Source organism: Terrapene carolina, unplaced genomic scaffold (assembly GCF_002925995.2).
Source record: "Terrapene carolina triunguis isolate 2854851 unplaced genomic scaffold, T_m_triunguis-2.0 Scaffold752, whole genome shotgun sequence".
Lineage (NCBI taxonomy): Eukaryota > Metazoa > Chordata > Testudines > Emydidae > Terrapene > Terrapene triunguis.
In genome coordinates this window covers 372501-395298 of record NW_020665103.1, presented here as the reverse complement: position 1 = coordinate 395298, position 22798 = coordinate 372501, and the positions used below count along the sequence as shown (strand labels likewise).

Genomic DNA, 22798 nt, shown 5'->3' with positions numbered 1-22798 from the left:
CCATGGGTAATGGGGGGGACGACCCTGCCCCAAAGCACCATGGGTAACATGTGCCCATCACCCCTGCCCTAGGGCACCTTGGGTAAGGGGGGACCCTGCCTCAGAGCACAATGGGTAACGTGCCCATCACCCCTGCCCCAGAGCGCCATGGGTAATGGATGCCCATCACTCCTGCCCCAGGGCACAATGGGTATTGGAGGGGTGTCTCCTGCCTCAGGGCATGATCGGTAGTGGAAGAATCCCATAGGTAATGGGTGCCCATCACCCATGTCCCAGGGTGCTCCTTCCCCAGTGTGTGGTGGGAAGGAGATGCCTGTCACCACTGCCCCAAAACTGCAGCCAGGACGTGGTGTTGTCACTTATCCCGACTAATGGCACCACAGTAGGGATGTACATGGGGGCCCTGCACCAGGCAGCAGGTGAGGGTTTGCCTCAGCGCTCTCCAGATGCACAATTGGGGTCAGTCCTCAGCTTCCCCATGGTCAGCCTGTCCCCAGGCTTTGCCAGGGTGGCTTTCGCTGGATTTAGAGCACCCCAGAGCATCCAGTCGAGGGCGGCACCAGGAGGGAGTTGTTTTGGAGAGCCTGGGTCCTTTAGGATCATTGGCATTTCCCCCCATTTGCTTCCTCTGGAGCCTTCCACAGTGGTGTTTTGGGGCTATAGGAGGCAAAGTTATTTCTGGATATCACCCAGACTCCAGGATGATGGGTAATAGCTATTCTCTGCCCTGGGGCGTGATGGGTAATAGCTACCCCTCATCCTTGCCCCCAGATATGATGGGTATTAGGCACCCTTGTCCTGGGGAATGATGGGTAATAGCTGCTCATGTGATTGGACCTTGGTGCAGCTGGGTAAAAGGGGCATGCTGGGTAAATTCCACCACCTGTGCTGGGAATAATCTGCCACCCCTTGCCTGTGGAGCATGCTGGGTAATTGCCACCACTTCCTCATGAAGTCACTTGTTTAAATGGCCTCTGGAGTGTTTTGCTGACTTCTCAACTATGGGGCGGAGGTAGAGGAAGGGCCAGAGCCCCACATATTGTACCCTACAACCCACAGTTCCACCAGTGAGCCACGGGCCTTGCATCTCCAGGCGGCCACGTATCTGCACAGCAGTGCCATGTATCCATGCCACGGTGTCCCTGGAGTGATGTAGCCCTGGCTACGGAAGAGCCTGGCCCCTCCCAGTGAAGGACTGAGAAACATAGGCTGGAGATTGGGGTGTGTGGGGCACTCCTGGGTTCCATTCCCAGCTCAAGAAGGGGAGTGGGGTCTAGTGGGTTAGAGCGAGGGGTGGGGCTGGGGGGAGGACTCCTGGGTTCTAGCTCCAGCTGGGGGGGCGGGGGAGTTGGGTCTAGTGGTTAGAGCAGGGAGCCTGGGGATCAGGACTGCTGGGTTTTATCCCCGGCTCTGGGTGGGGAGTGAAGTCTAGTGGTTGGGGAGGGGGCTGGAGGTCAGGATTCCTGGGTTCTATCCCTGGCTCTGGGAGGGGAGTGGGGTCTAATGGGCTAGAACAGATCTTGGTGTTTAGTTGTAAATGGCGGGGGAAGGAGGAACAGAATTCAGCAGAAGGCAAAACTTTGTTGGATCCCATCAACTCCAGCCCCAGATGGGCTGGGCAGCGTTGATCCCTACATCCTATTCCCCAGGCCTTTGTCCAGACAGAGGTAAAAAATTTTCCAGTGCTCAGACTCCACCCTCCTCCCTTGGAGAGAGACTTGCATAGGCTCAAAGATCTGCCCAGACAGCGCTAGGGGATGGGCCCTGACACCCAGTTGGAGAGCTCCCCCACCAATCCCTCCTAGCTCGACATCCCCTAAAGAATCCTCCTCCCTTCAGACGCTGGTAGACAGTTTTTGCAGTGGTGGGGCTGGGAGCTGGGAGGCTGTCACCAACATACAGCCGATTAAATCTTTCCGCTCTGCTGCTGCTTCATGTCTGCGCTGCCTACTGGATTGTGCCAGAGTACTGTACAATGTTGTTGTGAGAGTCCCTCATGATCCCCCGAGGCCCTTCCATTGTGGCTTACATGGGGATTTTATGTTAAAGGACTGAGGGGGTGGGCTGGTGGATAGAGCAGGTGGCCAGGGCATTATGGCCCCCTGGGTTCTACCCCCAGATCTGGGAGGGGGGTGGGGTCCAGTGGGTTCATGAGGGGGCTGGGAGCCAGGGCTCCTGGGTTCTATTCCAGCTCTGGGAGGGGAGTAGGGGGAGTGGTTAAGCAGAGGGGACTGGTAGCTGGAGAACAATAGGGTATTGTCCTGCTGATGTTTTTCCATGTGAATGCATCTCAGACACAGACTGACCTCCTGCAGTCTCCCCTCCCCCTGTGGCATTTAGGGCTCAGACCCCTTTCCCTCAGCAAAGGTTGGGCACAGCACCTCCTTCTATGGGTAGGTCGGACTCCAGCGAGTCCTAACTCCTTTGCTCTCTGGCCTCCTCTGCCCAGGGTGGATCTGCAGCAGCAGCTCATGACCATCATAGACGAGATGGGCAAGGCCTCGGCCAAGGTAAGGCAGGGTTTGGAAACCGAGGGGTTAATGGGAGGTGGGATGGGATCAGACTCTGGGGTGGGGGGAAATAGGGATACCAGGATCAGCCAGATGTGAGCTCTCCCACCCTTGTTTACCCCGCCCCTTGTTTATTCCTCTCCTGTTATTTGAAGATGAAGGCCTCTAGGGGGCGCTGACTCCGACGTGGCCCCAGGGCAGGGTACAGGCTGGCTTAGGGGGCCAGGAGGCACTGGCTCTGATCCAGGGCTGAGCTGTGGTAGTTCTCCTCCCCAGCACAGCTTTGCCCTGTGCCCCAGCTCACCCCAAATCTGTTTCTAGGCCCAGAACCTGCCGGTCCCAATCACCAGCGCTTCACGGATGCAGACAAACCACCACGTTCTCTACATCCTGAAGGACAATGAAGTGAAGACGTGAGTCCCCCTGCGACCCGGGTTTGGTTCCCGAGCCGTCCCTGTGGAGAAGGGCACGTCATTCTGCATCAGACCAGTGGGCCATTCTGGCTTATTAGCTGGCCTCCCCAGATCAGACCTATGGGCCCATCTAGCCTGGTATCCTGCCTCCCCAGATGAGACCATTGGCACAATCTAGCCCAGTGTCCCGCCTCCCTGGATCAGACCAATGGGCCCATCTAGCCTTGCCTTTCTGCATCAGACCCATGGGCCCATTTAGCCCAGTATCCTGATCAGCACAATGAACCCTTTGGTTCTGCCCCTCACAGTAGCCAGTGCTGGGTACTTCTGAGAAAGTTACAAACTTCCCCCAATGCACTCTACTGGGCAGTACTCTCAGATGATGAGAGATTCCTTCTTGACACCCACCCCCTTCCTCAGGTGGGCATCAACCCCTGTCCTGAAGCCTGAGAATTGGATATGTCTACACCAATGTCTGCTCCCCTGCATGCCTCATTCAGCTCTTTGACAGGGTAATGTCCTGCAGCAGTGAGTTTCACAGGTCCTCATTCCCTCCCCCCTCTACATTCACCATACCATAGATATTGGAGGAGTAAATGGGACCCTAGCTCACCTGTCCCTGGCTCCTCTGTCCCTATGCAGCTAGTACCATAGAGACTAGAGGAACTTCATGCACAGACAGGACAATCTCGGCATCCCATCAGTGTGTGTCTCCTCTCTCCCAACTTGGTGCCGTCGCTAATGTCCCCTCTTTTCCTCCCCCATTGCAGAGCGGGGAAAGGGGCCATAATCGGCTTCCTCAAGGTCGGCTACAAGAAGCTCTTCCTGCTGGTGAGTTGCTGTAATGCAGCTCTGAACTAGAGACCCAATAGGGGGCGCTCTCCCCCTCAGTCAGCACTAACCCAATGCCCTAGTGTGACACTAGGGGGCGCCGTGCTGCAGGGAGCGGGGTGGATGGCTCAGTAGGGGGCGCTGTCCCCTTACAGTCCGTGCTGGCCCCAGTGCTGTGCTGTCTAACTGGCCTTTTGTGTTCCATTGTGATCCTTGTTACTTAGATCTATTTCAGTATCAGGGGAAAACCCTCTGTTGGAAAAGGTTCACCCAGCCAGGGCCGGCTTTCGGCCGATTCCCCCGATTCCCCGGAATCAGGCCCCGCGCCAGGGCCCTGCGCTTTAGGCACCTTTTTAATTTTTTTTTTTTTTTCCTCACCTGGCGGCGGCCCACTCCGGGGGTCTTTGGCGGCATTTCGGCAGCGGGGGGGACCGCTCCGGAGGTCTTTGGTGACATTTCGGCAGCGGAGGGTCCTTCGGTGCCACGGAAGACCCGGAGTGGACCCCCGGGCGCCGAAGTGCTGCCGAAGCCCCGGACTGCCGCCGGGTATTCAAATCAGGCCCCGCACTTTGAATTGGGCCCTGCACCCAGCTTTAATCAGGACTCCTGGGTTCTATCCCTGGCTCTGGGAGGGGAGTGGGGTCTGGTGGGTTAGAACCAGGGCGGGGTGGGGGCTCGGAGTCAGGACTCCTGGGTTCTATCCCTGACTCTGGGAGGGGAGTAGGTTCTAATGGGTTAGGGGGTATCCGGGAGCCAGGACTCCTGAGTTCTCTGACCTTTCAGGGCAGGTCACCTATTCTGGGGCCCCCCTGGTTATTCAGCAGTACCTGCATATTCTCTCTTCCCCCTCCCCCCCAGGATCGCCATGGGGTTCACAACGAGGTGGAGCCGCTGTGCGTGCTGGACTTCTATATCCACGAGTCGCTGCAGAGGCACGGCTACGGCAAGGAGCTGTTCCAGTGCATGCTGCAGGTGAGAGCCAGGGCCCAAGGGAATTGCTCTGTCTGGGAGGGTCCCTCTCACCCCTTTCCCGCCTCCCTGCCACACCGGGTGGGAGGGTTTGGGGATCACCCAGACCAGAAAGGGGTCTGGCACCACCTGCCTTGTAAATTCGGGTGCTGTCGTGTTCTGTGCAATGGCTCAGAGCTCTGATTCCAGGCACAAAGGTCTCACCCTGGCTTCCACCTACCTAGTTACTCCTTGCAGGGTGACCCAAGTCCCCCCCAAACCTGTCTCCCTGAATTCTGAATTACCCCACACTTGGACCTTTCCCCTCTGGTTGCCCCCCTCCCCAAAGGGGTGAAATCTGCCCCCAGTTATCAGTTCCCTTTGTCGCACAGGCTGCACCCTAGAGACCGGCTTGGGGGAGAAATAAAGGAAAAAGTTGATTGAATAGAGAAATCGCAGAGCCAAATGGGAAATAGTGAGGGAAAGCCAACGCAGACGAGCTCCGCGGAAAATAAAGACGCCGTCTCAGGCTTCACGCTTCTCTATTAGCCAAATTCCCTCTCCTAATGCCAGTTACCTGAACGGTTTCCCAGCATGCCCCCTGTCCTAGTGCGCCACAGACAGCGCCCTGCTTAGATGCCAGCCCTGGATAGCCTTCACTTCCTCAAGCCTTCTTCCCTTTGGACAGGCTTTGTGGGGTTTTTCCCCCCTCTCTGACGGTGGGAATTCATGGTTACACAGAGTGCTGGAAACTCCCTCCTCCCCTAGTTTTCCAAGACTGGGATTTTCTTGTCAGTTTCGGTGTCTTTCCATTAACTTCAGTGGTCCCCCGTGATCTTTCCCTGGGCTGGCCAATGCCCGGTGCTCCTCCCTGCCTGATTGCTTCACCCCCCTGTTGGGAGGCGATGCCGTAGTTGCGTCCTGATTACAGTTACAATGTCCTGAACATACACACATGCATACCGTCGTCACCAGAGCCTGTACATAGATCTCCTCATGGCCACCAAGTTCAGGACACTACAAGCTTTCATGAAAGACCATCCTTGACATATATTGAAACACAGTAATATTGTCCACAGCCAATTGATTCAGTCGCTTATTCTGGGGAGTTCAAACCGCCTGTTCTCCCCTTGGGGTGTCTGGATCCTGACTCACGATGGGGGACCCCATTGATTCATCTGGGCCTGTATTCCCGCATCTTTGGGGGACCCCATTGTTCCATCTGAGCCTGGATCCCAGACCACTGGTCGGTCTGGTATCCGGAGTCTGTGACCAGGCCTGAAGCTGCTGGGAAGTGGCCAGTTAGAGGTGGTGGTTATGACTGGGAACTGGGTTGGGGCTCACCAACTGCTTTCACATGTGGGCCAACAGATGGGAACAACTTTAAGCAGCTACTGACCTGGTGCTGGAGTGGAATTGGTGCCTCCTAGAGGGGGAAAGCCCTGTGTCCCATTCCTAGGGACCTACCAAATTCACGGTCCATTTTGGTCAATTTCACGGTCATAGGATTTTAAAAATCGTAAATTTCATGATTTCAGATATTTAAATCTGAAATTTCACGGTGCTGTAATTGTAGGGGTCCTGACCCAAAATGATTGGGGGGTGGGGGGGTCCGGTCACAAGGTTATTGTAGTGGGGGTTGCAGTACTGCTAACCTTACTTCTCCGCTGCTGCTGGCGGCAACACTGCCTTCAGAGCTGGGCAGCCAGAGAGCAGCAGCTGCTGGCCGGGAGCCCAGCTCTGAAGGCAGAGCCACCGCCTGCAGCAGCAGTAAGGACGGCATGGTATGGTATTGCTACCTTTACTTCTGGGTCAGAGCTGGGCCCTCAGTCAGCAACTGCCACTCTCCGGCCACATTCTGCCATTCTCTGGCTGCCCAGTTCTGAAGGCGGCGCTGAAGTAAGGGTGGAAATACTGTGACCCCCCCCTAAAATAACTTTGCAACCCCCCTGCAATTCCCTTTTGGGTCAGGACCTGCGATTTGGGAAACACCAGCCTCCCCCGTGAAATCTGTATAGTACAGGATGCAAAAGACCAGATTTCACGGGGGGAGACCAGATTTCACAGTCCGTGACGTGTTTTTCATGGCCATGAATTTGGTAGGGCCCTACTCATTCCCCACCCTCTGAGCCAGCCAGTCCCTTAGCTGAAGATGTTGCTTGCACCGTGGGTGTGTTTAATCTTGACCGTGTGGCCTTGACTAATCCCCGGCTGCATCTCCTCTCCGTCCGTCTGGCTGTCAGCGCGAGCGAGTGCAGCCCCACCAGCTGGCCGTGGACCGCCCCTCGGAGAAACTCCTCTGCTTCCTCCGCAAGCACTACAACCTGCAGGGGACCATCCCCCAGGTGAGTCGCGCCCTCCGGCTCCTCCCATCATCCTCCGGGGGGGGTGGGGGATGGACACACCCCATTGTGCCCAGGGGATGGCGGGGGGCATGTACTGAGTGATTTATTAGGAGCAGCTGCTTTCTCAGCTGCCAGCCATGCCGGGGAGCTGCAGCGGAGAAGGCTCTTGCCCCATTGGAGGGTCAGATTCTCAGGTCTGATTCTCAGGTCCCCCGCTCCTGGGCTTGGATGTGGCTTCAGGCCACCTTTGTCCTCCTGGAGCAGCAGGGGCCTGAGTATGACTGGGCAGGGCAAGGAGGAGGCTGGTGAAGGGCAGGTGTATGAGGGTATCCGGGGGGGGGGTGCTAGAGGAATGGGGGCGGGGGAGGCTGGCACTGGGGAGAAAGGGGGCAGAGGAGAGAGGAGCGGGGACTGGTGCTGGGGTGCAGTGTGGTTGGCAGGGAGTTAGGGGAGGGGCTGGCGGTGGGGTGGGGTTTGGGCTGGCAGCGGGCAAGGTTGGCGGGGCTGGGGAAGGTGGCTGGCGCTGGGGTGTTGGGGGCTGGCGCCGGGCAGGGGAATGGGGGCAGGAGGCATCAGAGGCAGGAGTTTCTCACTGTCCATGGCCTTCGCTTCTCCCAGGTGAACAACTTTGTGATCTTCGAGGGCTTCTTTGCCGACCAGCATGGTGAGTGGCCTGGCCGTGGGTGGGCCTCCTCCATCAGCATGGAGCGCTTCCCCGCCATGCAGCCCGTACCCTGCACAGACCGGCGCCAGCTGGGGGCTGCTTTGATGGCAGCTGCAAAACCTAGCCTGTCCCCAAGGGGTCAGCGTTGGTCCTGCTACCCCATTGCGTAGGCAGGGCTACCCCAGAGGTCTGGGGTTTAGACCAGGGGCTAAGCCCACAAATCTGGAGGGCAAGTGGCAGCCCCTAGGGGGCAGCAAATCCCCCAATGGGAGCCATAACAGCACCACTCAGTCCTGCTTTCTGCCTGGTGGGTCCTGTCTCTCCACTGCCCTGTGGGGTTTCAGGCCTGAAGCCAATGTGGGAGGTGCTCTTCACCCCCTTCCCGGCCAGCTAGCCTGGGTGACGATCAAAAGGCAAACAAAAATTGCGGTGTGGCCCCTTTAAGGCCAGGTGCATTCTGGGAGTTATAGTCCCCCTGAGGGAGCTAGGGCTAGGCTTGGTGGGAAGGAACAAGACCTCGGCTGTATCCTGCTTCTCACCCGGACAAAGGGCAGAATGGGAAACTGAGGCACAGAGCAGTGAAGTGACTCACCCAGCAGGCCAGGTGGCAGTGCTGGGTATAGAACCCAGGTGTCCTGTGTCCCGGTCCACTGCACTAACCCTTAGGCAACCCTGCCTGTTTGAATCCTGTTAAACTCCAGGCCTCAGCTCTCTACCGTGTCTGTGAGTTCCACAGGCTCATGCTGACTTCATTCATATCACCCGGAGGCAGTGGGATTTAACCCTTTGTGCTGCCTTCGTCTCCTCCTCCCGCTGCTGATCATCCCAGAGCTGCGGTGGAGGGGCGGGGGGCAGCGTTACCGAATGCCTCTGGAACTTAACCTCGCTCTGTTTCCCCCCCTGCTTGGGCCTGTCTCGCCTAGAGAGCTTGAGCATTCTTAGCATGCCTAGATCCTCCCTGCCTGAGGTTCCTGGCCCCCATGCTGCCAGGCCTACCGTCGCCCTGGGCGTGGCGTTTTCTCTAAGCAGCATCAATGCAGTACGGAACGCGTACCGCCCCCTGAGTGTCTCCTCCCCTGCATCTAGCCCTGAGCCCCACACAGACGCCCCCTCTGCTCCTCTGTCCTGTGAAGACCCCTCGAACCTTGGCTGATCTGACCCCATCCTGCCAGCTTCCCTGCCGCCGCTTCAGCACCTCCGTGTGCAGAGCAAGTGGCACATTACAGCTCGTTGCTGTCTACATAGCGCATTCACCTCTGTGCAGAATGATAGGCTGTCACCTAATGCAAGCATTATTGCAACCACAGCTGTAACGCAGCTACATCTGGGGTGGGCTGCGGCAGCTCCTTAACAACCAGGCAGCAAGATTTCACAGAGATCCTCAGCCTAGTACTGAAATGCAGCCACTTCTGGGGTGGGGCAGCTGATTAACAGCCATGCAACAGTGCCACCCAGAGATGGCTTAACCAGCACTGAAATGCCACCACCTCTGGGGTGGGGCAATTGGATAACAGTCGTGCAGTGACACAAGGATCGCTCACCTACCACTGACCTGCCTTGAGGGTGGGACGTAGCAGCTGTTTAATAGTCCTACCAGAGCATAGGGCCAGATGTGATGAATACAGTGACTAGCAGCTGTTTGGGACAGGAAGTGAAGAAGAATTTTTCCTAAAGGTGTAGGGAAGCTAGTGGAAGTGGGACTAGGAGGAGATGAATGAAGAGTGAGTACAGCTTGAATGTGAGTGATCAGCACTTTGAAAGAACACTGCCCCCTATGGGTCAGCACTTACTGAGGGGAGAGTGCCCCCTACTGAGCCCCCACCCTGCTCCCTGCAGCACAGTGCCCCCTACTGCTGCTCTGGGGCATTGGAGTCAGCACAGCACTCCCTACTGAGCCCCCACCCAGCTCCCTGCAGCACAGCGCCCCCTACTGCTGCTCTGGGGCATTGGAGTCAGCACAGCACTCCCTACTGAGCCCCCACCCAGCTCCCTGCAGCACAGTGCCCCCTAGTGCCACACAGGGGCATGGAGGTCGAGACTTCCACTATCCCATCATTCACCCAGTACCATGCTCTGAGTCCTAACCTATAGCAGCATCGGGAGCAGGCTGGCCAATGCAGCAGCAGTCTGTCGCCCCCTTGAGGCAACTCAACCACACCACGCCCTGCCGCCCAAATCCATCCTGTGCCGGGGTTGAAAGCTGTCATTGAAAGGCAGCATGCGGGATCGAGCCCTGCAGTTCGCCCTGCTTTGCGGGGAGGGGACGCGACGTTCCGAGCCGGGGACTTGCACAGACGGATTGAATCAGCGTCTGTATCTAGCCGATTTTATCCCAGTCACGCGATTTCCATTCCCTTGTGTTTTCAAAACCCCACCCCGCTGGAACAAAGAGAGTCCTTTGTCTCCCACCCGCACCAAGTGGGGAGCTCGGGACAGCTGCCATCTCCCACCGGAAACACCCACGGGCTACCATTTCCAGCCCTTCGGTCATGGGCTGCCCGACTCCAGACACCTCTGGCCTGGCTCTCAGAGGTGCTGATCACCCACAATGCCACTCGTAGACAGTGGGAAGTGTGGATCCTCGGGCAACTCAGTTTAGCTGGGCACAGAGAAGGTGAAGGGTTGACTTGATCCTAGGTTGACCAGATGGCAAGCGTGAAAAATCGGGGCACTTTTTTTTTCAGGGGGCGGCGGGTAGAGTTGCCTATTTAAGACAAAGCCCCTAATCTTGGGACATCTGGTCACCGTATTTGATCACTGTCTAGCGGTACCTGCAGGGGGAAGAGAAAACTGATAGTAGGGGGCTCTTCAGTCTAGCACAGGGGTTCTCAAACTTATTTTGCTGGGCCCCCCATTGAAAATATTTCAGGCTGTGCTGACCCCCCTCACTCTTGGTACCAGACATCGCTTGTGCAACATCAGTGCAAATCCCTACAGAGCTTAGTAACTGTACTATGCCCCCCTTACTTCTGCGCTGCTGCTGATGGCGGCGCTGCCTTCAGAGCTGAGTGCCCGGCCAGCGGCAGCCACTTTCTGGCCACCCAGCTCTGAAGCCGGCACTGCCACCGTGTAGCAGCGCAGAAGTCAGGGTGGCATGGTATGGTAATGCCACCCTTATGTCTGCGCTGCTGCTGATGGCAGTGCTGCCTTCATAACTGGGCGGCCGGAGAACAACAGCGGATGGCTGGGCGCCCAGCTTTGAAGACAAGGGAAAAGGACGAGCAAGAGAAAATTACGGACATTTGTTCGTATTTCAAAAATCCACCCAGACGGAGGTCAGAGGACCAAAAAGGAAGTCATATCTGGGAAAACCCAGATGTATGGTAACCCTATAATTTGTGTGATCTCGTGACTGCCCTACAATATCCTTGAGACCCCCTTTTGGGTTGGGACCCCCAGTTTGAGAAACGCTGCTCTAGCAGACAGAGGTCTAACAAGATCCAATGGCTGGAAGATTGAGACAGGTACATTTTTACTAGTGAAGGGCATTAACTGCTGGCCTAGCTGGATTCTCCATCACCGGAAATTTTAAAATCAAAAATGGGTCTTTTTTCCCCCCCGGCCTAAAAGATCTGCTCTGGTTCAACCAGGGATCAATCCAAAGCCGTTCTGTGGCCTGGCTTATCTAGGAGCTCAGATTACAAGTGTCCCTTCTGCCCTTAGACTCTATTAAGTGGACGCTAGGTGGTAGGGGCCCAAACCTGCAAGGTAGGCTACAGTCAGAGGCTGCTCTTGGAAAAGTTGGCCCGAGCGTCTCTGAGAACAGGGAGCGTCTCTGTGTTCTGGGTTTGGACGGCTCCCAGCACAGCGTGGTCCTGAGCGGTGACTGAGTGCTAGGGGAATGCAGATATAATAGCGACGGATGTTCCTTCTGCTCAGCCAATTCGGCTCGAATTGGATCCCTCCTGGCAGAAATGCTAAGGCCCCTTGAGGCCGCATCCCATTCAGGGGTGCGTGGGTGCCCTACACGCTGCTTTGTAGGGCAGCCCCTTTCTTCCATGGTGGGGCAGCTGGGTAACAGCCGCACATTAGCACCGCACAGGGATTGCTCGTCAGATGCTGAGATGCAACCGCCTCTGGGGTGGGGCAGGGAGGGAACAGCTGCACAGTGATGCTGCACCGGGATCGCTCATCCAGGGATGAAATGCAGCCACCTCTGGGCTGGGGTCGTTGGAGAACAGACGCACAGTGACACGGCACAGGGATCAGTGAGCTAGTGCTGAGATGCAGCCACCTCGGGTGGGGCGCAGCATCCATTTAACGGCGAACAGCAACAGTGCACGTTTTGGAAAGGAAAGGAAACCCTCAGGGTGTGGTGCTTAGAGAGGCAGTACAATGCAATCAGCCATGGTGAGATTTGGCCAGGACCCCGGGGTGCGTTTGTTGTGGTAGCGCTTACTAGCCCAGGCACAGCCCAGGACTCCATTGTGCTTGGCGCTGCACTGACCCAACCAAAGCGATGGGCCCTGCCCCAAAGAGCTGGCAATCAAAGTTAGGCCAGGAGTGATCACGGCCTGGTTTGGAGTACTCCGCGGGAAAGCCAAGGCTGCCAGCGGAGGCCTCGGCTGGCTCTTGAGCCGTCTGGTGAGCCCAGAATGGGTTTGAAACCTCCAGCTCTGGGACGTGGGAGTTACCTCTTCTGGCCTCCGCCTTTCTGGACTGACCTTTCTCACCCTCTCCTTGCAGCTCCGGTGAGGAAGTTGCCTTCAAAACGTGCTGAGGAGGAGATAAAACCCTACTCTCTAACAGACCGAGAGTGTAAGAGACCCGATGCGCCAGCCCAGGGTGGGGGGCAGGGAATGGGACATGGGGCCTTTCCCCTCTAGGGGGCGCTGGCTCTGATCCAGCCTGTGGATGGGGGACTGGCTGGCTAAAGGGGGTGGGAAATGAGATACAGGGCCATTCCTCTCTTAGGGGGTGCCCACTCTGATCCAGCCCCGGGGGGAGGGGCGGAGCAGTCTGGTTGGCTCAAGGGGTGGGGAATGGGATAGGGGGCGCTGGCTGTGATCCAGCTTGTGGATGGGGGACTGGCTGGCTCAGGAGTATCCCCACCTAGGATGTGCCCCTCTGTTCCCAAACAATCCCAGGAGGTTTGGTGTGGCGCCCCTAGTGGCTGAGAAGAGGCAGCACGTGGCTGTAATGAACATCAAAGGGGGGTTTGAGGCTGCTGGACCCTGTGGGCCCCTAGCCTGACTAACCCAGCCTGCACTGCCTAGTGTCACCACACAGGGGCGCCTGGACTCAGCAGGGCCGTGACAGGGGGCCCCCCGAAATGAGGCTGCTGGTACGTCTGGTTTTCAGTATGTCCCTCCCTTCCCCCGTTTGCTTTGACTGGAATGGCGGGGGCCTAGAATGATTCCCCTTTCCCTTCTGCCCCCAGCCCAGCTCCTGCACTCTCCCCTCCCCTTCTGCTTCCCCCTTTGCCTCCGTCACCCAGCGCATACCCCGGAGGGTTCTTTACTGCCATGCACAATGATCCCACTTCACCCACCAATCAGCCATCAACCACACTGCCCTCTCCAGGAGCCGCTCTCACAGCTGTTGGGGGGGAGCCCACCTTCCCCCCTGATGGGGGAGGGCAGATCCCTGCCCCCCACTTTGCAGAGAGGACAGACTAGACACCCCCCTCCCCACTGCTAGCTGGAGGGGTTCATCCCATGGCTACCACCACACGGCAGGGGCAGATGGACTGGACTGTCTGTGTTACGTTCTATCGATCTTATCTGGCCTCCATCACCATAGGATCTGAGCACCTCACAGTAGCCCTGGGAAGCAGGGCCCTGCTATTATCTGCCTTCTGCAAATGGGGAAACTGAGGCACACAGGGAGGCTAAGTGACTTTCCCAAGGTCATTCAGGGAGCCTGGGGCAGAGCCGGGAATAGATCCTGGGTCTGCCGAGGCCCAGACAAGCACCCTCACCACTGGGCCATCTCTAGACAAGAGGGGCTGAGAGCTGGAGAACAACCTGGGCCCCTCTTTCTTAACATGCCCTTATGTCACATGTCCTGGGCCTCTCTAGCAACAGGAGGCCCCAGAACTCTATGACTCTGCAAGGTTCACCCCCTCCCACTTCGTTAATCCAGGATCCCGAGGGCCCCCAGGCTGTATCTGGGTTAGGAAGAGGGGTGGGGGGGTATGAAGCAGGGCCAGAGGGTCTGATCCTGGGCATCTCCCTTCAGTCCTGAAGGAGGAGGTGGAGCCACCCTGGCCCTTCAACCAGTCGCATTCGCTGAACCGCTCCAGCAGCCTGGGGAACTCGCCGGTTCGCACCTGCCTCAAGCCCTTCCTCAACGAGCAGGAGCTGCTGCGGAACCTGCGCCTCTGCCCCCCACACGCGGCTGCCCACCACCTGCTCAACGGCGAGCAGGGCGAGCCGGCCGCCCAGAGGCGGAGAACCAGGTACGGGGCGGGGGATGTTGCTGCTCTAACCCTGATGGACCCAGCTGGCCTTGTACCTAGGAGCGTGGGCCCTTTTATGGAGGGCATCCTGCTGGGCAGCGCCTGGTCACAGGGATCTAGGCCGCTGGGCAGTGTTGGGTCGTTCAGATCTGGGTGGCGTCTGGTCGCAGAGAGAGGGGCGGCATCCAATTATGGGTGGCTTCCATTAGCGGGGCTCTTGGCTGCTTGTCAGCGCCTGCTCTCGGGGATTTGGGATCTGAGCTGCCAGGTGGTGCCCGGTTCTGGAGATCTGGGTCGCTGGGCTTTTGGACGGCATCCAATCCCATGAGATCTTGAGAATCTAGAACTCTGATCCTACAGATCTTGGATCTGGGCTGCTGGTTGACATCTTGTCCTGGCAATTTGGGGGATGTGGGTGCAGGGTGGCATCTTCTGACTCAGCCAAGAACCATAGGGGAGGGGCAGTAAGGGGGACAGTGACCCTCCTCCTCATTCTCCCGGCCCTGTGTTTTGAACTGCGCTAACCCACAGCTGCTCAGCTCTGTCCCCTCCCCCAGTTACCCGGAGGGGGCAGCTGCAGACTGGATGTGGGGCCTCCCTGCTCTGGGCCAGACTCAGTGGGGCTGTGAATGTGGGGGAGTCGCTCAGCACCAGGGAGGTGGAGGCAGCAGTCGCGTCATTTGGCGAGTCCTGGCTGGACCACCCGCTTTGCACGCTTATCCTGATCCTGCACGTCTTGCACACCCACCCCAAGTGCTGTCTTGGGAGTTGGCCTTATTTTGCACACACTGCCAGCCCTTGGTTTGCATGCCCATGTCAAACTTATCCCCTTCTCTGGGCTGTACACGCTCCCGCTGAGGCCCGGATCCCCACCCACTAGCATTGCGTGTTCGCTCTGATACCAAGTCAGTGCAGATTGCCCTCGATTTACACTGGCCAGGTGTCGAACTGGTGCTGTTTCCCCTGCTTTCGCACGTCTGCATCGAGTGCTAGATTGGTGCCAGCTGCACTGGCTTTCCCATTCACGGCGACTCCCACATCAGTGCAAGGTGCACTAGTTTTGCATGTTCCCACTGAGTCCTGGGTGGGTCTCTGTCACACTAGTTTTGTATGAGTGCTGGATCGGTGCAAGGAGACCTTCTTTTGCATGTTCACGCCGAGTGCTGCGTCAGCACAAGTTACACTCGTGTTGCACGCTGTGGTGTGGGATCTGTGCAAGCCACACTGATTTTGCATGCCAGATTGGATCCGTGTCAGCTGCGCTGATTTTGCACACTCATGTTGCACACCACCATGTTGCATCCATGCCAAGTGCTCTGATTTTGCTTGCTCACCCTTTGCAGCTCAGATGTTGGATTTGTGTGAGCTGCATTGTTTTTACACGCTCACTGTTTGTACACACACATGTTGGATCTCTGCATACCTCACTGATTTTGCATGCTCACCTGTTGCACATTCAGATGCTGGATGTGTGCGAGATGCATTGATTTTGCACACGCAGATGTTGGATCTGTGCAAACCAAGTAGTTTTGCACACTCACCCTTTGCACACCAGCATGTTGGACCAGTGTGAGCCACACCGCTTTTCCACATTTGTGCTTTGCACGCCAGGTTGGATCTGCATCAGCTATGCTGCTTTTGCATGCTTGTGTTGCACATAATAGTGTTGGGTCCATGTGAACTACTCTGATTTTGCACACTCGCACTTTGCCTGCTCAGCGTGTTGGATCCATGTGGACTGCACTGATTTTGCGGGTTCACCCTTTGCATGGCCGGGGCCAGCTCAGTGCAACCCCCACTGGTTTTGTACGCTCACGGTTTGCACCCACGGCTGGATCCATGCAAGCTGCACTAACTTTTGCACACTCAGGCGTTGCATGCCCAGGTCTGGATCAGCACAAGCCGTGCTCTGAGCTGCTCTCACTTGACATCACTGCCAGCCAGTTTCAGCTCTGGGCTAGTCACCCAGCTTTGCCGCTTGCCCCCTGCTTTCCAGCCGGTTGGGGGGGTTATTCCCACTTTTTCCAGCGCGGTTGAATTTGGCCCAGCAGAACCAACGCCTGGCGCCTCTAGTCATTCCCACTGCACCTCCAGAACCGCACAGTAGCTCAGCTCATCTGGCGACGCAGGCGGGATAAGAACCGGAAGTCACTAGCCATCTCTTTTTGGGTGGGGGGGAAGGGATCTTCCTTAGGTCACATTTTCCCCAGCCTGCCTGGGATCTAACCTGTCTTCTCTCTGTCTTTCTCTCTGCCCCATCCTCCCCATCCCAGCTCCCTCACCCGCTCGGAAAACACCAGCCATTGACGTCGCCGCTGTGTCCCCCACCCCCGTCCCGGCTTGGTCGTCCATTTGTGTCTTGAGATCTCGGCAAGGGGGGGGTTCAGCCCTCTTGCGCCTCCCCAGCCCTTTTTTATACGCTTGGGGGGGCTGGCGCAGACGCCGGGTTATTTCCGGGGCTCAGTGGGTGTTTTTCCTGGGCTGCTTGTTTTTCTATGGAATGATCCTAAAACACCCTCCGAAGAGGGATCCGGTCCCGTTAGCACAGTAGCTCTCCCCCGCCCCCTTTTTTTTAAATATGCATATGTTGTACTTTGGATCCAAAACTCTCAGAGGTTTACAGTGGGAAATCTGGTTCTGATCGTTCCTCCCGTGCCGGATCTCAAAATGGGATCTGCTGCTTGGTGCCAGATCAGATCCTCCCCCTTGTGTTTGTCTGTAGGTGGATTTAAAGCGAAGGATCCACTGAAAATTGGCAACCGCAGACTCAGAAATAGGACCCCCTTGTTTGTCTTGGGATCTAAGTGGGATCCACTCTAGCTTGCCAGGGGACTCAAACTAGGTCTCCTCAATCCACTCTAGAACCAGGTCCCCTTGCAGATCACCAATGGCTTACTTAAGGATAGAATCCATGTGTGTTCCTTAGTGGGTGGATCTAAAAGCGATCCACTAATTTGCTGACTTGAGAAAGGGATCCCTTTATTTTTCTGAGTGACTGGATCTAAAAGGGATCACCAAATGCTAACCTCATAATCAGAAATAGGTTCCCCTTACGTTTTTCGGTGGATCTAAGTGAGATCCAATGTGGGTGGAGTCTAGAGCAAGGTGCCCCTTGTGGCTCATGCTTGCTGAATTTAAAGGATCTACTGCTGATCACCAATTACTGGTTATGTTTCTTAACTGGTGGATCTAAAAGGGATCTGCTGCAGGTCCCACCTTAGCAACACCCAAGACCAACAGGCTCCTGCGTCCTCCAAAGGCGATCCGCTACATGTTGCCAATTGCTAAATCCAACAAATAGAGCCCGCCCCCAGCTTCCTGGTTGGCTGGGTTGCCATATGGCTCCATTACAAATGCCTCCTAAAAAAGTTGTCTACAAATTGCCAATGGCTAGAGCCTCAAGAGGGATCCACTGTCTACTGCCAGATCCCTTCGAGGGGTCCCTTCAGCTGACAGATCCATGGTAGGGATCTATGGAGGACGTGGCCAGTAGCCAGATGCCCCCAAAGGGAACCACTGTTAATGACTTCTCAGTTGCTTTTGCCCCAGTTCCCCTGAAGGCATCACAGCTATTCGTAGGCAGAAGAGTCTAGTGGATTAGAGTAGGGGGGCTTGAGAGCCAGGACTCCTCGGTTCTATCCTCAGTTCTGGGAGCGGAGGGGCCTAGTGGGTTAAAGCAGGAAGGCTGGGAGTAGAGATCCCTGAGTCTCTTCACAGACTTACAATGTGAAACTGGGCAAGTCCTTTCCCCTCTCTGTGCCTCAGTTTCCCCATCTGTAAATGAGGATAAAATTAGGGCCCCATCTCCCACGGATGTCATGAGGCTTAATGAAAGTGTTAATTAGTTAATAATTATTAACACTGGAAAACTTTGGTTCTAAATCCTCCCCGACCCGAATCTGGTGCACTTATTTTTAAATTATATTAGAACCTGGAGGAGGACCAGCTGAGATCAGGGCCCCATTGTGCCGGGCGCTGCACAGACACACAGCGAGAGACAGTCCCTGCCCCAGCTGAGATCAGGGCCCCGTTGTGCCCTGCCTCAAAGAACTGACAGTCAGACCAGGCAGATAAAGGAAGGATTGTTCTCCCCATTTTACAGATGGGGAACCTGAGGCCAGAGAAATTCATGCCTAGATCCTCAACGGTATGTAGATACCTGTGATGAAGTGGGAATGTTCTATAGTAGTTATATAAGACATATACGTGCCTCAGTTTCCCCGTACTCGGTGCTCCCCATCAATACCGTGACAGCGGCAGCCTTTTTCAAACAGGGTAACCATTTGGTTAGTCACCCAGCACATGGCAGCTGGAGGTTCTTAGGTCAGCGTGGAGGAAAGAAGTTCAAGCACAGTGAACTCCATGGTCAGGCTCTGTCTCTCTCAAGCCGACCTCCTTCCTCCGCTCCCAGCTTCCTCCGGAAGCCAGTACTCCTCCCCCACCTCTCGCTCGTTTGTTCTGGGCTTTTTGCTCAGCTTCCTGGCAGAGAGGCGGGGAAATCCATGAAGCCCTGGAGCTCAGTCCTCCCTCACTGGCCCCCTTGTTAATCTGGGTCAGTTTCCACCAGTTCCTTAAGGGCTCTTGGTTCCACCCAGGCAGGGAGGGGACCCCCACCTATGTCTCTTAGCCTACTCTGAGAGCAAACTTAAATCTGTTCCTCCACTGGGTACCAGTGCCACATGCAGGGGAAACTGAGGCACACACAGGCCTCCATACAAATACTACAGAAAGTCCCCACTCCTTCACAATGCCCATTGAACTCACTAGCTGTTACGCGCTTAGATGCCTGGGAGGAGCTGCACCTCCAGGACTTGCCAAAGGTCACACCCGCACATTGGCAGAGCTAGGAACTGAGCCCAGAGCTCCTGGTTCCCAGCCCAGGGCCTTGTCCACCAGCCTTCCAGCGCATCGCTAGCTCACTGGGTTGACGGTGTCTCTCTGATCTCTGGCCCCGTTTGTCCCCTCCCAGCCACCCAGGGCTCTGAGCTGCCTTCGGTCGTTAACATTCAACGCGGGAACATGAGCTTTTGTTTACATTTCAATAAAGTTTGGAGATTTTTTTATTATTCAAAACCTTCCACGGACGCCTTTTTGTCGTTTATTGTTGCACCACAGGGGCCGATGGCAGCTGCACTGCTCTGCCCGTCTCGGCTCTGGAACCATCTTTTGGGGCTGTGCTGTCAGGAGGGGAGTGGGGTCTAGTGGTTAGAGTGGGGGGGGCTGGCAGGGTTCTATCCCTGGCTCTGGGGGGGAAGTGAGGTCTAATGGGTTAGAGCAAGGGGGCTCGGAGTCAGGACTCCTGGGTTCTAGCCCCGGCTCTGGGAGGGGAGTGGGGTCTAGTGGTTAGAGCAGGGGGGCTGAGAGCTGAGACTCCTGGGTTCTATCCCTGGCTCTGGGAGGGGAGTGGGATCAGTGGATTGACTCTCGTCGATCCCTGCAGGTATGCAGCACATTGCTAGGGGTGGGGGCGGGTCTGTCTGGGGGTACAGAACCACTAGTGGTTGCCTAGCCAGCCCCGTTCACCAGCTGCTGGGTGCCCTGAATAATAAGCTAAATGCAGCAGTTTGATTGAACCCCTCCTGGAGGACTGCACAGGACCAGCCAAGGGCCCTTGGTGCTGCCCAGGTCTGGAGTATAATCCAGGATGGCTTTGCCAGGCGCTGCCTTCGCTGCTTTGTGTCAGCTGGGATCCTCTCAGGCCAGTAGACTGATCCCTAACATGGCTACCATCTTCCACCTCCAAGGATCCCAGAGTGATTTCCACCTTTGCTGAAATGCAGCCACCTCTGGGGTGGGGCAGCTGGGAAACAGCTGCACAGGGATTCTGCGCAGCCACTTAGGACAGGAAGTGAAGTGGGTCAGTGGATCTTGTAGGGGGAAAGGCAGGGAGGTGAAATGCAGGTGTCGGAGTTGGGATTCGGACAGGGCCCTGTGCAAAGCAGGACTTTCAAGATCACGAGGGTTGTCAGGAACAAGGGCATCAGCACTGAGTACCAAGGAGGAGCGCCCCAGGCTGAGCTGCCACCCCGTTCCCTTCAGCACGGTGCGGGCCATGGGGTCAGTACCGCCTGGGAGGGGAGAGCGCCCCCTGCTGAGCCCCCCACCTTAATTCCATTCCATCACATTGTCTGTGCTCCCATCCCATGAGACTCCATGCCATGTCTGTCCTCCCCCCCTCCCAGCCTGGCATCTCCCTGTCCCTCACCTTCCACCTCCTCCTCATCACCCCCCCTCCGTCTCCTCCCCTCTCTCCTCCAGGAGGAGCGTTGTGGGGCAGGACGGCCTGGTGGCTCAGCGGAGTTCCTACAGCCGCTACGGGAACCCTGCCCCGTTGCCTGAGGGGGTGGCCGGCGGCGCTGAGAGGAGAGCGGGTGAGTGGGGCAGGTGCAGGATGCCACCCTGAACCGGGACGGGGTTTCCACCTCTTACTGTGGGCGGGGGGGGGTGTCCGAACTGGGATCGACCCTTGGCATCCTGGCAGGTGGGCATCTCGCTGCTCTGAGCCACCCACCTCGAAGCCCAGCACACAGGCTGCAGCTGCCCCCGGAGCCTGGTAGTTCAGGGGGTCCTGTCCCAGCCCCCTGGAGCCTGCCGGAGTGCTGCCAAATCTTCACTGGTCTCTTACTGAGCCCACACCCTGCTGCACTGAGCATTGGGGTCAGCACTGACTGCCAGGTGTACTGAGCCCCCCACGTCCTCCCTGCTCCCTGCAGCACAGCGCCCCCTAGGGGCACACTGGGACATTGGGGCCAGCACAGCTACTGACCCCACTCCCTGCAGTCCCGAGGCGGCTAGGGTAGGAGGTGGGGGGATTGGGAGCGACTATCAGGGAAGTTACAAGAATTGCTGCTCACTCCCCATTTTCCTCGTTGACCCAGAGAGCAGCCGAGAGCCACTAAGGAGACTCCAGGACTCAGAAGGCCGGTAAGATTCCTGCTTCCGCTGCCCGCCTCTGGGACCCCTCCAGGACACCCCCAACTCCACAACCTGCTCTCCCCATGCTATCCCCCTGCTTCTGGGACCCCTCCATGACCCGCCTCCAACCCGCGTTCCCCACACCGCCTCCCTCCCCTCTGCTAGGATCCCTCCCTGTGTTCCCCATGCCACCAGCATTCCCAACTTCTGGGACTCCTCCGTGATCCCTCCTCCTCTGACTTTTGTTCCTTACACGGCCCGCCTCCCTCGTTGCTGGGAGCCCTCCCCTCCCCCTGATCCACCGCCCTTGGCCTGTGCTTCCCACGTCACCCCCACACACACACACTCTCTAGCAGTACTCGAGGGGACACTGACTGGTGCCTCCCTCTCTCTCTGTCAGGTTGGACAGCACAATAATCACCAGCCAGGACCCATCACATCCAGCCCTCCTACCCCAGCCAGGTGGGACGGTCCGTCACTCTGAGGGCACCTCCCCTCCCACCGAGCCGGCCCTGACGGACAGGACTAAAGACCCAGGCATCCGGAAGGCCTCGGAGTCAAAGCCCTCGGGCCAAGGAGATCCTGTGGACTGCCTCCCTCCACGGCTCGACAGCAGGTGGTACGACCGAGCCAGAGTGCCATGGGGGAAGCAGCTGTCTTGGACAGTAGCGGGAGTGTCACGGGACGCCCAATGGATCCGCTACAAGCAGGAATATCGCAACACCAGGCCCTGGTGAGCAGGGGGGCAGCTAGCACTAAGCCAGCAGAGCCCCAGGCCGACAGGCCCATCTAGTCGGGTATCCTGGCTCCTCTCTATTGCACCAGACAGACCAATGGGCCCATCTAGCCTGGTATCCTGCCTCCTCCCTGCCGGGACCAATGGGCCCATGTTGCTTGGTATCCCAATATAAGCTTGATTGTCTACTGGCTGGAAGGATTCCCCTGAAATTCCACCTGGTCCATCCCAGCCCCTGGTGGCTTTGGTCTGGAAAGTTTGGGAGGGGCTGTCACATGAGGTTTTGGGGAGAGAAAAGGAGGCCCCAAGACCAGGCACCAGTGTCCTCCCCCCGCGGTGTTTTCACTCTCGTTAGCACTGGGGGTAGTTGGCAGGGAGAGAGGAGCCAGGGAGGGGTCACTGCACGGAGGGCGCAGAGCTGGAGACATCAGGGAGCTGGGCAGTGGGATACGTTCTCTCTAAACCCGTGTTTGGATGGGAAATTGGGTTTTCGATGAGATGGAATTGTTCCGTGAAAAGCAACTGCTCCTTGTGGGGAATTTCCATTCCCTCCCCCACACCTCAAAAAAACGAAAATATTTCAATTCTGCAAGGCCGCCGCAGAGCCTCATGGGAGTTGTAGTTCAGTTTACTCCTGTCCCCATGGTTGACTATGGGCCAGGCTCCCTGGCTGGACTATGTCTCCCATGATGCATCTGCCTCTCCTCACCAAGAGACTGTGGTGAATCATGGGAGATGTAGTCCCTCTAGGAAGCCCAGCCTAGGGAAGAATTTGGGGGCATGAGACACCTGAACTACGATTCCCATTATGCAGCATGACCAGGGGCTCCCATGATGCAACCGCCTCCCCTCTCAAAGAGCTCACAGTTAAGTCTGCATGTCTGTCACGGTCACGGAGGTCACAGATTCCATTACTTTTGCAGCAGCCGGTGCAGCTGACTCAGGGGCTGCCCGAACCTTTTGGGTGTGGGAGGGGGTCTCATGTCCCTGTGTCTCCTAGGTGGAGGGGCCAGGGGGCTCTGTGCGCTGCCCTTGC

The 22798-nt window shown here is 57.0% G+C and overlaps 2 protein-coding genes across 3 annotated transcripts in view; one reads left to right on the top strand and one right to left on the bottom strand.

The window, feature by feature from the left end:
- Positions 1 to 22798, bottom strand: part of LOC112125057 (E3 ubiquitin-protein ligase TRIM39-like) — a 261459-nt gene that overhangs the window by 70201 nt on the left and 168460 nt on the right. The gene's annotated exons all lie outside the window — the stretch shown is intronic.
- ATAT1 (alpha tubulin acetyltransferase 1) lies at positions 2436 to 22785 on the top strand. 2 transcript variants are annotated; one of them, XM_026660384.1, is made up of 11 exons: positions 2436 to 2510; positions 2832 to 2923; positions 3694 to 3754; positions 4613 to 4726; positions 6946 to 7047; positions 7666 to 7711; positions 12398 to 12469; positions 13892 to 14111; positions 20370 to 20482; positions 20990 to 21035; positions 21427 to 22785. In XM_026660384.1, exons 1-11 carry the CDS (start codon positions 2472 to 2474, stop codon positions 21761 to 21763), a joined length of 1242 nt encoding a protein of 413 aa, XP_026516169.1. In that variant the 5' UTR covers positions 2436 to 2471; the 3' UTR covers positions 21764 to 22785. The 2 variants fall into 2 exon arrangements, with proteins under 2 accessions (XP_026516169.1, XP_026516170.1); XM_026660385.1 differs by lacking the exons at positions 20370 to 20482; positions 20990 to 21035; positions 21427 to 22785 and adding an exon at positions 16385 to 18092.

Coding starts and splice junctions, on each gene's coding strand:
- ATAT1 (XM_026660384.1), top strand. CDS start 2,472: ATGACCATCATAGACGAGATGGGCAAGGCCTCGGCCAAG. Junction 7,712..12,397: donor CTTCTTTGCCGACCAGCATG/GTGAGTGGCCTG, acceptor CTCTCCTTGCAG/CTCCGGTGAGGAAGTTGCCT. Junction 12,470..13,891: donor CTCTCTAACAGACCGAGAGT/GTAAGAGACCCG, acceptor ATCTCCCTTCAG/TCCTGAAGGAGGAGGTGGAG.